The sequence below is a fragment of the Bacillus rossius genome, chromosome 13 (assembly GCF_032445375.1).
Source record: "Bacillus rossius redtenbacheri isolate Brsri chromosome 13, Brsri_v3, whole genome shotgun sequence".
Classification (NCBI taxonomy): domain Eukaryota; kingdom Metazoa; phylum Arthropoda; class Insecta; order Phasmatodea; family Bacillidae; genus Bacillus; species Bacillus rossius.
The window spans coordinates 33204906-33221679 of NC_086340.1; the positions used below are offsets into that span (position 1 = coordinate 33204906).

A 16774-nucleotide genomic window follows, 5' to 3' on the forward strand; every position below is an offset into this window, starting at 1 on the left:
GAACCCAGCGATGAGATTAAAAATGTATTCTTACAACACAACGATTACAGCACAGATGAACACGGTGGGTTTCCCAGGACAATACAGTGGCAATTTTTCGGAGGCAGAGGATATGTTCTCGTCGTCAGAAAAAACTGATTTCGGCTTATTTTCTGTGTGTTTATGTAATCAACTTTCTTTCAACATTCTTCTGTTTTCTCTATGACATGCAGTGCAAATTAGCAATGGTGAATCTTATTCACTAGCTACATATGCTCAGTTGTTTAATGTGTTGGATTTGATAGCATGACCTCCTTGTTAGGGCTGAACTAACACACAGACACAAACTCCCTAGAGCCACAGGGAAATGGATACACCATTGCATCACACTCGGAGGTGTTTGAGGATGAGCTACAATGAGAGGCTGAGCCAACTCATTCCAGCATCATTGCCACGTATTCTCCCTTAACACATTCGACTAACTCGTAGTTGACTCAAATGCTGAGAGTATCACAAGACACACCCAATTCTATCACATCTCTGGAACATAAAAGAAATACCCAAAGAGTCTGTGATGAAGACGAAGCACACCCAGTTTCTGCTACCTTTCCAGGTTAGTACACTGTAACGTTTTCTGTAAAACGAACAAAAATATCAATGTAAATATCAGAGGTATTTCTAAATTCGTATATTTACATTAACACAACTGCATTATTTTTAAAAAAAAATAGTGTTCGCAGTAATACTGGGTTAAGATTCTTACCTGAGCATTTATGCTTTGTGTTGTTCCAGTACACCCAATAGTTAAAGTTATTTGGAAACTGTTCCATGAATAGCTTTCCAGTATTAACTGCAAATAAGCATAATAAAATGAACAAGTCTAATTATTGTATATTCGATTATTTTATCCAAGGTTCTAAAAATACTAACCATATCCATTAAAAATATTATTCTTGTAATTTTAAAAAATATTTTTTGGCAACTTGTTTCCAAAGGAATCTTTTTTAAAAGTACAGACATTTTTTCTGTGTACAAGACCAATGATGGCGCAAGTCCAAAATCATTATTTGAATCACTTAGCCCCTCTGAAAGAATTGTTCAAACAACGCAACGGCGGTCGGTTACCTGAATGGCACGCTGGACAACAGCGTGGTTACCTGAACGGCATGCCGGACAGCAGTGTGGTTACTTGAACCACATGCTGGACAGCAGCGTGGTTACCAGAACGGCATGCCGGACAGCAGTGTGGTTACTTGAACCACATGCTGGACAGGAGCATGGTTACCTTAATGGCATGCCGTAAAGCAGTGTGGTTACTTGAACCACTTGCTGGACAGCAGTGTGGTTACATGAATGGCATGCCGGACAGCAGTGTGGTTACTTGAACCACATGCTGGACAGCAGCGTGGTTACCTGAATGGCATGCCGGACAGCAGTGTGGTTACTTGAACCACATGCTGGACAGCAGCGTGGTTACCTGAATGGCATGCCGGACAGCAACGTGGTTACCTGACTTGCCGAGCAGCAGTGTGGTTACTTGAACCACATGCTGGACAGCAGCATGTTTACCTGAATGGCATGCCGGACAGCAGCGTGGTTACCTGAATTGCATGCCGGACAGCTGTGTGGTTACTTGAACCACATGCTGAACAGCAGCGTGTTTACCTGAACGGCACGCTAGACAGCGGTTGGATCACATGGGAGAAACTCTAATTGCTGAAACTGAAACCTAGTGTTTTGAAGTAGTTTCTCACGTGTTAGATAGTAGCTTTCGTAATATTGTTACATGGTTGCGAGGAGGTAAGACCGCGACATGTGCCAGGTACCTGAGCGAAACTGATGTCATGCATGTCACGCATGTCACGCGTGCCCAGCTGGATTACAAGGGTCTTGCTGCCAATCCCCTCCCACTCCCCGCTCACCAACTCAGCTCGGACTACTGTGACTGACACTTTATGCGGCCTAGGAATTCTTCGCGCCTACAGAGGGCGCCGCCATTCTTGGAGCATGTGACTTAAAGGCTCTTCTCGATGTTTCGGGCATCAAGTCAGCCTGGGATGACGCGACTCGTCACGGCTGCTCTCGTCCGTTCGAGAAGGATGATAGGTTATATAAGCAGTAAGAGTTCGGAGAGTTCCGCGAGTGAAGGGAAGTACGACATAGGTGAAAATGGTGAGATACCTCTTCAAAACCAGCTCGACGAGGAGCGACGAGATAGAGAGTGTGCGACTGATTGGCGCAAGGCTGTGTGTATGAGGACAGGCGCAAGGTAAGGGGTGAATTACTGTAGAGACTATCTCGAGTAAGGAGTGCGAACTGTGAAACTTGACAGACACTGATTGGATTGCGAATAAACATTTTTCTGTGCAAGTGATTGATCAGAAATTTTTAACTACAATTATTTATTAGTAATGTAAATATTAGAACTTAATAAAACTGTAATAAAACTTGATTGGGCTATCCCTTACAAACCCACTTTTCTCCACATAAGGTTATAAACAATTTAGTGTCATAAGTGGGATAGCCCTAATCAATAGATTTAGTGTACAGATTTTTAACTAAAATACAAGTTTATATTTCGAGTGTTGAATAAGATAGGAACTGCGGTGCATTTTTAGTGTTTTAGTAGCAATGTTAGTATTAGTTTTTAGTAGAGGTTTAGGTTAGCTCATAGGGAAAATTGCAGTGTAGTCATAAGACAGTAGTGAGAGGCTGGTAGTGTATGTGGTCATGAAAGATGGCCGCCGACGAACTTAAATAAATAGCTACTGGCCTTTTTTTTGTGAGGTGAATAATAAAATAAAGAGTAACAAAGAAGAGATTATGAATAAAATTGATACTAGCCAAGAATAGATGAAAAATGAAATGAAGAACTGCCAAAAAATGACGAATTAAATGAAGAACTGCCAAGTGGAGATGAAGAATGCTATGAAGACTGAGATTGAAGACACGAGGAAGACCCAAGATAAAATGAAGAGGGGTCAAGAAGAGATGCGAAACAAAATAGTTTATGCTCAAAAAGAAATGAAGAAAAGTGTCGACGAAACCAGAATTAAGTTTGAGTGTAGTCAAGTGTTTGGAGCAGTATCTCGCACAACAAGAGCATGTAGAAGCTGTAATCGAGGAGTGCCGACAGATGACAAAAGAAGTCTCAGCTGCTATAAACATTAAGAGTTTCTCCGAGGATGTTAAGGTAGAGAGGGCACTTCCAGCAACCACTCAAAATTCCAGCCACCCACCTTCGATGGTCAATCTTCGAAGACAGTGAATAGAAGACATTACGTGGCAACTGCAGAAGTAAATGGTTGGGCTAGGAAGAAAAAGTCTACGGCACTTGTCTTGACCCTGAGAGGATCTCTACTAGAGCTGTTGCAGACAGTACCAGTACCAGACCAGAAAGACTATGAAGTATTATTAGAGGCCCTTGAGCTGAGGTAAGGTGATGCACACATGGGCGAGGTGTATAGAACAGTCCTGAAGACATGTACACAGAGATATTTAGAAACACTCCAAGAATTTTAAGATGAAATTGAGTGACTCGTACAACTCGCATATCCAGAAGCACCAACAGAGTTCCACCAGCAGCTACACCAATGCTTTTATAGACAGACTCAGAGGTGCAGAAATTCAACAAACTCTTCGTATGGCCTGGCACAAGAAGAGCTGCGAGGCCTGGTATGTGCCCTGGAAATCGAGGTAGAATGCGCAAGCATCAGGACAAGGAGAGATGGACTGGAGACATACAATGTAGCAAATGCCAGAAACACCACTAATGAAGTAGACATTATCAGGGAATTGAAGAAACTGCTGAATGACGCTTCAGGTAACCAGATCAGAAGGGCAGGAAGACGTCCGCAGTGCTAAGTCTGCATTGTACCAAGACACATCCAGTGGGACTGCCAGACTCGCAGGAAGACATCAAAGCAGAATGATTATTGTATAGAACACACAAAATGCCAAATTCACAGCAATGGCGATGCTCTCTCCTTAATAATTTGAAAGGTACACTGCAACCATTGCTAAAGGTTGAAAAATGAGGAAATCGAGGAAATGAGGGAATCGAAGATGTTTGGCGAACAACGATAACTAACGTCAAGATAAATGGGGCAATACCAGTTGAAAGCAGCGCAGCAGCAAGATCATGAACTTGCACCCGTTATAAGCTGGCTAGATAAGGGTACTAGATGTCCAATATGGCACGAGATATCCAGTGACCGAAAGGCTATGAAAGCTGAATGGGCACAATAGGATTCCTTAAGGATGGTGGACGGACTGCTAATGAGAGCATGGGATAGTCAAAACGAAAAAAAAAAAAAAAACAGTTACCATGCAACTACTCCTTCCAAAGAGTCTAGTGGCAGAGATGTCGAAACAAATCCATGATGGTACCTCTGGTGGTCATCTAGGGGCGAACAAAACTCTAGCAAATATCCATAAATGCTACTATTCGTTAAGGTATCTCCAGGATGTGGAAGCTTGGTGTAGGCAATGCGAAGTATGCTCGACAAGAAAAGGGCCACAATACCGGAGTCGTGGGAAAATTAGGTCCTACAATGTAGGGTGCTCTTTGAAAGGATAGCCATCGACATCCCTGGACCATTTCTCAATAGTAAGGATGGTAACTGGCATATTCTGGTAGCAGTGGATTACTTTAGTAAGTGGACAGAGGCTTATGCAATTCCTAACCAAGAAGCCACTACTATTGCAGATGCAATATTCAACAAATTCATTTGCATATTTGGATTACCAATTGAGCTCCACTCAGAGGCGGCAATTTTGAGTCGAAAATATTTCAGGTGTTTCGGTTGCCAGGACTACGGCCCTACATCCTCAGTCCGATGGCATGTTGGAGAGGTTCAACAGAACTCTCAAGGAACACCTTGCCAAGATTGTGGCCGAGCATCAACAGGATTGGGATCAACACATCCAGTTGTTCCTGATGGCATATAGGTATGCTATCTGTGATTTCACTGAGCAGACACCGGCAAGTATTGTGTTTGGACTGGAGTTAAGGCTGCTGTGTGATGTCAAGTTCGGTCGTCCTCCCAGACAACCGACCAGGACCACTGATTATGTAAATCGTCCGCAAAAATGTTTGATTAGCGATGAACCGAATGAAGATGAGATAGGACCTGAAGGCTAACTCAAGCGGATTTCAGGAGGTCGATTTGGTGTGGCTGTACAACCCGCAACAAAGGAAAGGCAGCTTCCATAAGCTTCAAGCAGCGTGGGAAGGCCTGTATGAAGTCCTGTTCGTCCAGGTTTAAGGCATGTCCACGACACATGCCAAATGCCTGAGCGAGCCTTCCAGCGAATCTGGCCAGTGACCCCGCACGGGCGCTGACGTCATGCATGTCACGCGTGCCCGGCTGGATTACAAGGGTCTCGCTGCCCATCCCCTTCCAATACCCGCTCACTGTCTTGCCTTGAACTATTGTCACTGACACTTCATGCTGCATAGGAATTCTTCGTGCCTACAGAGGATGCCGCCATTCTTGCAACACTTGACTTAGAGCCATTTTCGATGTTTCGGGCATCGTGTTGGCCCGGGATGACACGACTCGTCACAACCCTCCCGTCCGTTCGAGGATGCTAGGGTATATAAGCAGCGATGGCGGCTTCCATGGAGTTCCGAGAGTTCGGAGAGTTCCGCGAGTGAAGGGAAGTGCGACATCGGCGAAGAGAGCAACGCGACGATGAACGACGCTACTGTAAGAGAGTGACTGAGTGGTGTGAGGCTGTGTGTGTGTGGACAGGCGCAAGGTAAGGGGTGAACTGTGGTACTTAACAGATGATAATTATTATTGATGATTAATGATGCATGATGATAAAGATGATTAATTATTGTTAATGATTGTTATGTTTGATAATGATGATTGATGATATTTGATACTACTGATGATTGATGATGATAATTTATTTAGATTTATGTTGTTTGAAAATAATTTATTATTGATAATGATTGATGATTATTAATGATGGTTAATGATAATTAATGATTGATAATATTGAATTGAAGAATAAAAATTATTATGTGCAAGCGATTGGTGATGAGACCTTTTTAAGTACGATTATTTATTAGTTTTTTTTTATAAACCTGAAACGACGTGGGATGAATAATTATTTTTTTCAGTCAACACCCTACACCCCCTGTCCCAAGGAGGTTAGACATCCCTGTACCAGCTCTACTGCTACCCCCCCCCCCCCCCCAATGTTATTGAAATCTTAAGATGTTATTTTATTATTTTTATTTTGAGTGACATTTTGCAGATCTTGACGGAGACCGAGGGCCTCCGCGACAAATGTAAATATTAGTAATTAATAAATCTGAATAAAAACCTAATTGGGCAATCCCTTACAAATCTAGTTCTCCCCACAAAAGGTCGTAACAATATTTCACCATTATAGATATATTTATTATGAGAAGTAATGCGTATGCTATGACGAGGAAAACAAAGCAGAATAAATTAATTAACTTTTTTGGTAGCCACATATTTTTTAGTGTGACATACTAGAAATTGTTCATCTCCTACTAATTTGTATCAACATGCATTTTTATTACAAACCAGAATTAAGTGTTCCTCGCATAGTTTAAATCTCTGTTACTAAGCAATAAGTTCAAACCTACAACCTTGGATTTGAACCTCCCACTCCAGTTTTATTTGCCAGTAGTTATGGGCCCACCCAACAGATAGCGTCACATGTCGTGCAAAACATGGTTTCAGTTTCCACTGTATGAGTCGGGAAGCTTTCATTTCACAGACGAGAGAGCCACACCCGAAGTTCCCCGAAGTTCATGCTCGCTTTTTTTTCCCCGTTCTATCTCATTGTATAAACCGGTGTGGCATTAAATTTTGCGGTCGATTAGGATAGGTTAGCTACATTATAAATACTTTTAAACATTGTGGATGGTTGGTTATATTAGGTAAGTAGATAGCTACATTAAAAATACTGTAAAATCATTTTATGGTTGCTTAGCAAATCACTTTTTAATATGTAGCTATCCAGGGCTAAGAAACAGTTTACATGATTTCACAGTATCTTTAATGTAGATATCCTAACACCAAATCAACCGTCCACAATATTTTAAAGTATTTATACTGTAGCTAACCTAACCTTTTACAATGAAACAAAAAAAAAACCGAAGATGCAGGATCGGGCGTTTGTCTCTCTCGTCTGTGAAAAGAAGGCTTCCCGCACTTGCACGGGCGTGTTCACCTGAAGAGCGCGCCCGAGTCGTCGAGCTCCAGAGGGCAGTCGAGCAGCTGGCGGTCCATGCCGTACACGGCGCCCACCATGCCCTCCAGCGCGAACCGCAGGTACGACACGTACGTGCCCCAGTACAGGTAGGCGGGCATGTCGCGCAGGTTCACGCTGAACCCGCTGAACATCATCAGCGGCACCGTCAGCGTCGGCCCGATGAACGTGCCGTTCTGCGAGCACACAGACGTCACAACACTGAGTTTCCCAGAGCGGCTTGGCTTTCCTTTATTTACATGACAACGTCTAAATAAATCGACGAAATCCGGCTGCACGCACGAAAAAGTGTCCCGTTACGCTCATTGCACGCTTGCGCCGCATCTATCTCTCTTCCACTCGATTGGAACAACCATCGATTTGACTTTTTCGAGGCACATTAAACTTGAATCACTCCCATTCGTTTCCTACTTTTCCTATCATCGTCCTATCCTTAACAGAATAACACAGATTGGAAGAAGTTAATTAGAAAACATGAATAAAAGTTATAGTTAAAATAATCTCTTCGTTAAAGTAATAAACATATTTGAATTAATGAGTGCAAATAAAAGTAAATTTATCAATTAAATTGTAGATTTCATTTCACTCCTTTGTATGCATACAAAATAGTGATAATTCAATAAAAATGATTTAATTTTATTCATAAAAGTATGCAATCATTTCATCAATGTTTTGTTATGACGTCACGTTAAACTATCGTCCGTAAACCGACTTTACAAACAACCAATTTTTTTTAATAAGTACCATTTTGAAATTTAAAAAAGGATGACATCTAACCTCGGTAACGAGCAAATTCATGTGTTCTCATGCTGCAAATATACTCACAATACAAAACGAAACTCGGACACGATAAAATGCCGAGCGCGATAAATATACACAAAGTGTGTTTTCAACTACATTTGGACGCGAATCACACGTAGTTACCGCACCAACAGCTATAATTCGAACCCAGCAGCAGCTACGTTAACTAATGAATCATTTGATTAGCAGACGGAAATTTTAAACTATGTGATCAAACGGCTCCGATAAAAGCGAAAAAGACTCGCAAAATAATATTAAACCTCTGCTTCGGACCTGATTTATGACAAGAAATTATATTATTATACTGCCCATTTAATAAAAATTTATGAAACAGTTAACACTTTAAAGTTTTTCCTTGACTTCGCGAACATTGGTCAGCGCTATCTGCCACAGATGGCAGCACCGTGAGTACACATTTCCGTTCCATGCGACTTCCGATCTATTCATGAAATTACTCCTACCAAATGCCGTATACCGAGAGCTAATAATTTACAAAAGGGACAAAAAATCGAGTTGCAATTTTATATTTACAGGGTAGCATGTATCTTAATTTTATTTTCTACATAGTTTCCAATAATATTAAGGCACTTATCTTATCGTACAACCAGCTTTAGAATCGCATTCTCACTGCATTCAAATTTCGAAAAACGTTAAATCGTAAAACGTCTGTTCTCTTTCACTTTTTGTTAACTTATTGCGGCATATCTCCAGTAATGACAAAAGGTTGCCATTTCGTTCCTCATAATTAACATTCGTGCTCTATTCCATTTCCGTACCATTACATCGGTCATAATGTTATTCCCATACACTTCACTGATCTGACGACGAATTTCAGCTGATTCTAGGCCTTCAGCACTAAGAAAACGAATCAAAGCGCGTAATTTACAGACATCGGGGTTCTAAATCGACGGAGACATTTTCAATACTCATAAATAAACGTGCACATGGTCGAATATTTCCGTTATGGCGTCTGAGGCTTGCCATCAGATGAAGGCACAAAGTCCGTAAGAACGTAATGCCAACCCCAGCGCTGCAGCAGTCGAATTTCAAACTCGTACTTTCTTAAATAAGGCCCCTCTTTTAATGCAGTCTTGTTAAGGGTGCAGTATCCATAATTATTGTGAGCTCGTATTTTTATGTTCTTGATGATTATTTTGAATAAATTCGTCCTAAAACTATCCTTAATTTTTTATAAAGTGTTTTATAAATTCATAAGATATTTATTTAACAGTTTTTTTTGAATAGACCAAATTTTTTTGTTAAACCTAACACGAAATAAAAACATTTAATCGTGTTGTATATATTTTTTAATTAATAATTCGTTGTAGTTTTTGGCAGTCTTGGCTTTATTTAAAAAAAATAAAATTCATAAATAATTAAAAAGCTGTATTTCCCGAAATCTTGAAACACCCAGGATTATCGGGAAATCAATTTTTCCTGGATTCATGCATGACATATAAAATCTTAAGTAATACATGTCAGAGGCTACACAAAAACGATTTATTTAAAACTGCACACAACACAATGTCATGCTCTTAGTTCATGTTAGGGTTGATAAAATAAATTGGCCTTTAGAATTCTAAAAAAAAGTGTTTGTAATTGTTATCACTTGCGCGAATCTGCAGAACAGTTAAGTTATATCGCAATTAGTAAATATCTGTTGAAAATATTTGTTACATAACATCAAATGCAATATAGGTTTAGTGTTAAATTTACAGAAATAATTTTTAAGTGTTAGTAATTACAATAAAATGAAAGAAAAAAAAAATGGCCAGTGAGACCCCACCTTAATAATATTTTTTTAATCGACACTGTTAGAAATTACAGTTAATTTACTGCAGTAGTTTACTGTTTTGACGGTTGGTTATGTTAGGTAAGCTACATTTATTATGTTTGAAATATTCATTACCTTTTTTAATATGTTTTATTAATTTAGCTTCTATAACTTTACTGACCCTTCACTTTATAGAATTTTCAGTATATGCGCATACCTAACTTCGAAAGAAATTAACTTTCCCCAATACACCAAACACCACAGAAAATTAAACAAATCACCTATGTGGGAGGTGGGTATATCTTTTTCGCTGAAAGCATTATGTTATGCGTACATTTGCGCTCATCGGGGAACCTTCAACGAATCATATGATCAGCAAGGTAGCAAATATAATACGGTTTTCGCAATATTCATTGATTACTCAAGTGATGTTTCAAAGTCAGTTTTGTCCTAATGTATTTCTTATGGGACTACGAATTTTAGGATTGGTTGTTTGAGGCATGTCTCACGGAATCCTTCGACCTTGATCGAGCGTGATCGCCACCCGATGTCTATGATCGGGAGCTCATCGACCGTGGTCGGTCTCCGTTTTACTTATTTTGTAGAACCAGGGTGGCAAAGTAGGCAAGAAGCACTTCATATACATATACTTCCGCGTTGATGATTTGACTAAAGTGCTCTTGAAACACCATTGACGAACTCAAACACACTAAAAACCACGTGTATTGTCTTCAGAATTTAACGGCCAATATTCACTTCCTTTGAACATGAACTCACATGGAACATTTCAGATAACTTACAAAACAAATTCTAAAACCTTTAAAAAACTACATCCAACACCCTTTTCTTACTTCCACGCACATGTTTACTTGGAAGTAAGAAACCGTCATAGTATTCTAATATCGAGATTTCCAGAAAGATGTTTTTAATTGACGTGAAAACGTATACTCGCTCGATATAGTGATAGTTGGTCGAACTTTCTAGTGTGAGAAAATACTGTAATATTTGAATTGGTTAAAACTACGTGACTAATAATGCGCCAACAATGGTTGAGCCCACAACATATACCTATATAATGTCTACGTGTTTGTCGGGCAGTATCTGAGTTACTTTAGCTACCACAGACCCTTGCCACGTGCGATGAAATTGTGATCTATCAATTCTGTAACCATTATATTACTTTGTGTAACCATTGTATTAAAGATATTAATAATTAAATTACATATTGGGACGAGACACTTGTTATGTTTTTATCCGGACGTTTTCACGAAAAATCTAAGGCGTGGTCCCTGAATGCGCCTTTCCTGTTATTTCAGCGGTGCATTCCCCTTTGAAAAGTCTGTGAATTGAATGTAATTAATTTATAACTGCGCAACTTTAAGAGCAGCGAATTTATGTATATATGAATAGTATTTCACCCTTACCGTGATGTTAAAAATAGCCCCGATCATGAGCCCGATGGTCTGCGAGATCAGCGTGTTCAGTTGGCTGATGGTGAGGAACATGGCCAGCCTGGTCAGATCCGTGGGCTGTCCGGTCATGAAGTAGACGATCACACTGAACAGCGTGCAGCTCAAGATCTGCAAACAAAACATATATATATAAATATGCAAATACTATTCAAACTCACACAGGTATGGCGTTTACAATTAATCAGATATACTTCTTGGCTTCTGTGCAGAGGTTGCCTTTTGAAATAATGGTATGCCCTTGGAAATGATGGTGTGCCCTTGAAAATAATGATATGTACTTAAAAATGACAGTGTGTCCATGTAAATGATGGTGTGCCCTTGGAAATGACGTCATTCCTTGGTAAAGATAGTATGTCCTTATAAATGGTAGTATGCTATGTCCTTGGAAATATGGTGTAACCTTGGAAATGGTGGTATGCCCTTGAAAATGATTTTGTGCCAATGTAAAGGATACTGTACTCTTATTAAAGAATGTATGCCCTTTAAAAAGATGGTGCGCCCTTTAAAATGATGATATGCCCTTTGAAATGATAGTATATCGTTGGAAATAATGTTGTGTCCTTGGAAATGATGGTGTGTTCTTGGAAATCATAATGTGCCCCTGAAAACGATAGTGTGCTTTGGTAATAATGGTATGCCATGCAAAGGACGGCGTTTACCTAGAAATGAAAGTGTTCCCTTGGAAATAAAAATGCGCCCTTGGAAATGATAGCATTCTCTTGGTTAAGGTGGTATGACCTTGGAAAATATGATATGCCATTAGAAATGGTAGTATGGAAATGTTTGTATTACCTTGGAAATGATGTAATGCTCTAGGAAAGTATTATCTTGGAAATTATGGTGTGCCCTATGATTCAGCAATCAATGGTGCAACCATATTAAATGGCGATTTCCAACTTACGGCTTGCCGCCTCCGATCCACATAGATGAGACCAGAAACCAAAGTTCTAAACTGGTATGCACTGTATTTAAATGTGCACCCCACAATTTCTTAAATAATTTGGGTGAATGGGCAGGGTGAGTATCATGTGTTATCAGTTCGCACACGGCGTAGTGTCGGCTGGTATGTTGTGTAATGCTCAAAAATATTGCGTATTTTTCGAATTCATTACTGATTTAGAGGTTCATTTGAGCAATTATGCAGTGTTACGGTTTATAAAGTATCATAAAAACTTTAAATGACGCGTCAGAAATTATCGAGTCTCTTATCAGTGTTACGAAAGATAAATCTCTGCTCATATAGCCGGTTGGCTGTTAATGCATGTATAGCACAGCAAGTTTGGGTAAATCCAGTTTAGTTAAAACTAGTTCAAATAATTGTGTGCTCTTAAAGAAAATTTACATAATTTTTAAATATCTAAGTATAATTTAAAATCCTTTTGGTTATTTTTGTATTTTTTATTAAATAAGATATTATGTTGGTTTTAGACCTGTGTTATTATTAAACTATTTTATGGGTGGATTAGTTAATTATAGCTTGAGTGGGATGATTATTTTATGGAGTACAGTATTCGGAGTAAATGTTATCGAGTTTGATCTTGTTTTATTGCAAGCATAATATGAAATTACTGGTGTGAGTTCCTGGTAGTTGGCAGTACTGGTAATTAAATACTAAAACATTTACATATTGGTATATGAAGGGGTAAGTATATTCTCCCACCAGTTAGATAGGGTAACTAGCGTAATGCTGGCGTGACGTAGAGTCGTGTCGTAATAGCAATTATAGGCTTGTTAGTGCGCTGCAGAGCGAATGATTACCTAGTTTAACTTCGGAGTGGCGCGTACAGTGTATTTTAGTAAATAGAACTGTAATTAACATTTAAACTAACAGATATTTGTAAATTTGTACATTAACGTGAAAACAACTCACTCTTAAAAAAATAATGTTTGCAGTAATAATGTGTCAGGATTCTTATCCGAGCATTTAAGATTTGTGTTTTCCCAGTACCTCCAACAGTTAAAGTTATTTGTAAATCGTTCTCTGAATATGTTTCCAGATTAATAAATAATAAAGTCTAAGATTGTTGACTATTCAATTAACTTTACTTGGTTACAGAATTTATGCTTGTATGAAACATCGTTAAACATTTAAAATTATGCACCTGTTTTCTTAAGCGTGACAACGAATATTCAATATTTAAAAAAAATATCCTTGCATGCAAAAATATCCCTAGCAATGTTTTGTACAAATTTGCAATATTTTTCTTGTAGTATTACAAACTATTTCTTTCCAATTGGTTTACAAAGGAATATTTTGTAAAAGTACAAAAAAATGTCTGTTTAGTGTGAAAAAGCTGTGCGAGCCGCTTTAACGAAACCCTGTATTTAGACACATGCACGGTAGCTAGCCCATACCCCATATGTGCCGATACAGGTGAATCAGACCGACGCTCGAACAGGCATATCATCGTGTGGTCGTGTTGGTGTAATAAGGGATAACATAGATTAGTACTCTACTGGTAGCAACTACTGTGTTTCCAGGCAGTATGTAAAGGTTAGAGCGAGCCAACATATCTCAGAAAATTTCCCCTCAAGGGGAAGCTTGCAGGGAATTTGGAAAAAAAAATATTCACAATTTAGTTGTGCTAAAATTCTAGATAAGCAGGCAATTTTTGTTTCATTTTATATGTACCTATATAGTTTTGTAAAACTTTGTTTTTGAGGGTTTGGTGTTCTGGCACACTGTTTATGTAGGACCAATCACATTCGAACCACTGGTCCATGTGGATGGCCATGATTGGACTAAGGTCTGGCCAAGCGGGATGTATCAATAGGTGCATCAGTCTTGACCGTAAAAGTTTGTGATCGTGGAGAAACGAGCAATTCAAGATATTACTTAATCTGCTGCCGTATTTCCTATCGATGTTATTGGAGTGAAGATGCCTGTAAACAAGGTAATGCCGAAACGTCAGGTGGAACCAACATTTTCACGGGCTTTGCCTCAATTCTGAAGCCAAGAAATAGTTTGTGACTGACCACGAAAACTTATAGGATAATAATTTCTCAAATCGTCATTAGTTGGATTTATAATTATCAGGTTTTTACTAACTCGCTTTCTTGTTAGCTATTTTTTTGTCTTTTTGGTACAAATTTTGGAATCGATTTCACACATAATTCCCGATGTTGGTGAAGTATGAATTAACAAATTATAATTTTTAAATAAATACGTAGTTAGCAATATTAATATAAACATGTGTATAAGTTTAAGAATTTTATTTAGTAAAATAATCGAGATAAATTTTAATTAATAATTAAAACCAATAAATGTGTTGAATTTTTATTCTACATTTTTAATTTTATTTATTAATAATAATGAAAGAATATATCATGTTAATGAAAATTATATAAATACACTTGCAAATAATTTTGAAAATGTTTATAAACATACTTCCTATCACTTATAGCCCTATTTACAATATATAAATGTTTTTAATTATATGAACCAGTATTCAATATCAGTCACAAAAATATGACTTAAAAGCACATAAAAAATTTTTATTTGTATGAATTATTATTTTTTGATTATTCATGAAAACGTTGTGAAATACTCTATAATTCGATTAAATTTATATTTACTTTCAGCGTGCGTATGTTTAACAAGTGAAAATGTTATTAATGCAACAAAAATAAAATCGTAGACTTCTATAAGCACATTAGAACTTACGACTCCGTAAATGTTTTCGGAACAAATCAATTCAAATGTGTAAAGCAGAAATGCAATCCGAAATGCGATGACAGCATTTTTGCGTCTTGCGTTATTTACACACAGGCATTCTAATGTTAGGTTATTTAACATTTTGCGTCTTGCGCTTCTTGCGTAGTTATGAATTCTGCCGGGGAGCTTTTCCTAATTTTTCTTGGGAGAGTCTGAACCAAACATACTCTAAAAAAAGTGCGAGTGAGACTTTCAGTACTCGCCAGTGATGTGTAACATCTAACTTTGGTAACAAGCAAATTTATGTGTTCTCATGTTGCAAATACATTTCTAGTAAGAAACTCTGACACGAAATTTAACATGCAATAATACCTAGCATGATAAAAATACGCAAATTGTGTTGCCAACAAAATTTCTTGAAGCAAATCACACGTATTTTTTGCAACCACCGCTATAATTCACTGCCTGAGCAGCTACGTCGACTACCAAGCAATTGATTTGCAGAGTGAAAGATTAAACAATATAATGAAACGGCTCCGATAAAAGCGATAAAAAGACTTGAACAAATGTTAAACCCAGTCTTTGTACCTGATTGTGAACAAGGAATGTTATTAAAATTCAATAAACCGTTATTAATATCAAGTTTCCCTTTCGTTTTGTGAACTTTGTTTCGCGCCATCAGCCACAGATGGCAGTACCGTGGTCATTGGCGTAGCTGTGTTCATAAAGTTTGGGGGGACAAATAATGATTTTGACGTCATGTAAACTCATTCCCCTCTTACTAAGACGGGGGGTCGGGGGGTCCTCCACCGGAAAATTTTGATTTTAAAAGTGCAAAATAGCGCTTTTTAAGCAGCTTTTGTATATAACCATTGGATACATCGATGTTAAAATTATTATTGTATCCTTAAGATAAAATTTCAGAGTGAAGAAATTACAAATAAAGTTGGGCAGAATAATATTATAAAATAAAAATATCACGGTATAGAAAGTTGGGGGCGACAGTCCCCTCCACCCAAAAAGTTCAGGGGGACACGTCCCCCCTGTCCCCCCCGGTTCCTACGCCCCTGACCGTGGTTACACATTTCCGTGACAATGCGAATTCCGTTCCATTCACGAAGTTACTCCTACCAAATGTCGTATACCGTGAGCTAAGATGTTACACATCAATACCAAACAAATAAGTAAAAACTCTGGTAATGAAAATGGCCAGCAAATACTTACACACACTGGCAGGTCCGAAATCGTTATCGACAAGTAAAACGATTTCAGAGAATACCATCTGTTGAAGTGTTCTTTGATGAGGGAGGACATCTCAGTTGGGACTGGAAAAAAATAACATTTATATTAATAATAACAATAAAATAAATAAATGAATATACTTGAAGTTACACACAATTATTAAAGAACAAGAAGATTTTTTTTTTCGTAAACAGTGAATGAAAACTAGAAAGTATTTTGTAATGTATTTTTTTCTATGACCATCCAAGCATTGAAAATTATCTGTGGGTCCAGACTTCCGATGAGAAAACAAAGTTTGTGATAACTACTTAAAGTATGTTAGGTTAAAACTAAAACTAGTTAAGTTGATATTTACTTTGGCATACCATCATTTTAACCAAATTTACCATACAAGGTTAAAAGAACGGAGAGGGGTAGAGGAAATATAGGCTAGAGCTAGATGTAAGGTTTTAGGCTGTAGGAAAGATTACAAGCATTCGCAGTCGAGTTTCCTGCCAGATCACAAAGCAGATTTTACAAGTTCTACAAATTATTTTGTAACAGAAAAACACACAAAATAAAAGTAAGTTTATTTAACCATGGATATTTAATAGT

At 38.1% G+C, this 16774-nt stretch overlaps 1 protein-coding gene across 4 annotated transcripts in view; it reads right to left on the reverse strand.

The window, feature by feature from the left end:
• The window catches only part of LOC134538436 (ATP-binding cassette sub-family G member 4), a 365107-nt gene that overhangs the window by 2952 nt on the left and 345381 nt on the right, over positions 1-16774 (reverse strand). For all 4 annotated transcript variants that reach the window (XM_063379760.1, XM_063379763.1, XM_063379762.1 and 1 more), the window contains 3 exons: positions 16163-16263; positions 11236-11391; positions 7198-7412 (listed from right to left, as the gene is read on the reverse strand). In XM_063379760.1, coding sequence (XP_063235830.1) covers positions 7198-7412; positions 11236-11391; positions 16163-16263 — 472 coding nt within the window. The remainder of the gene's footprint in view (positions 1-7197; positions 7413-11235; positions 11392-16162; positions 16264-16774) is intronic.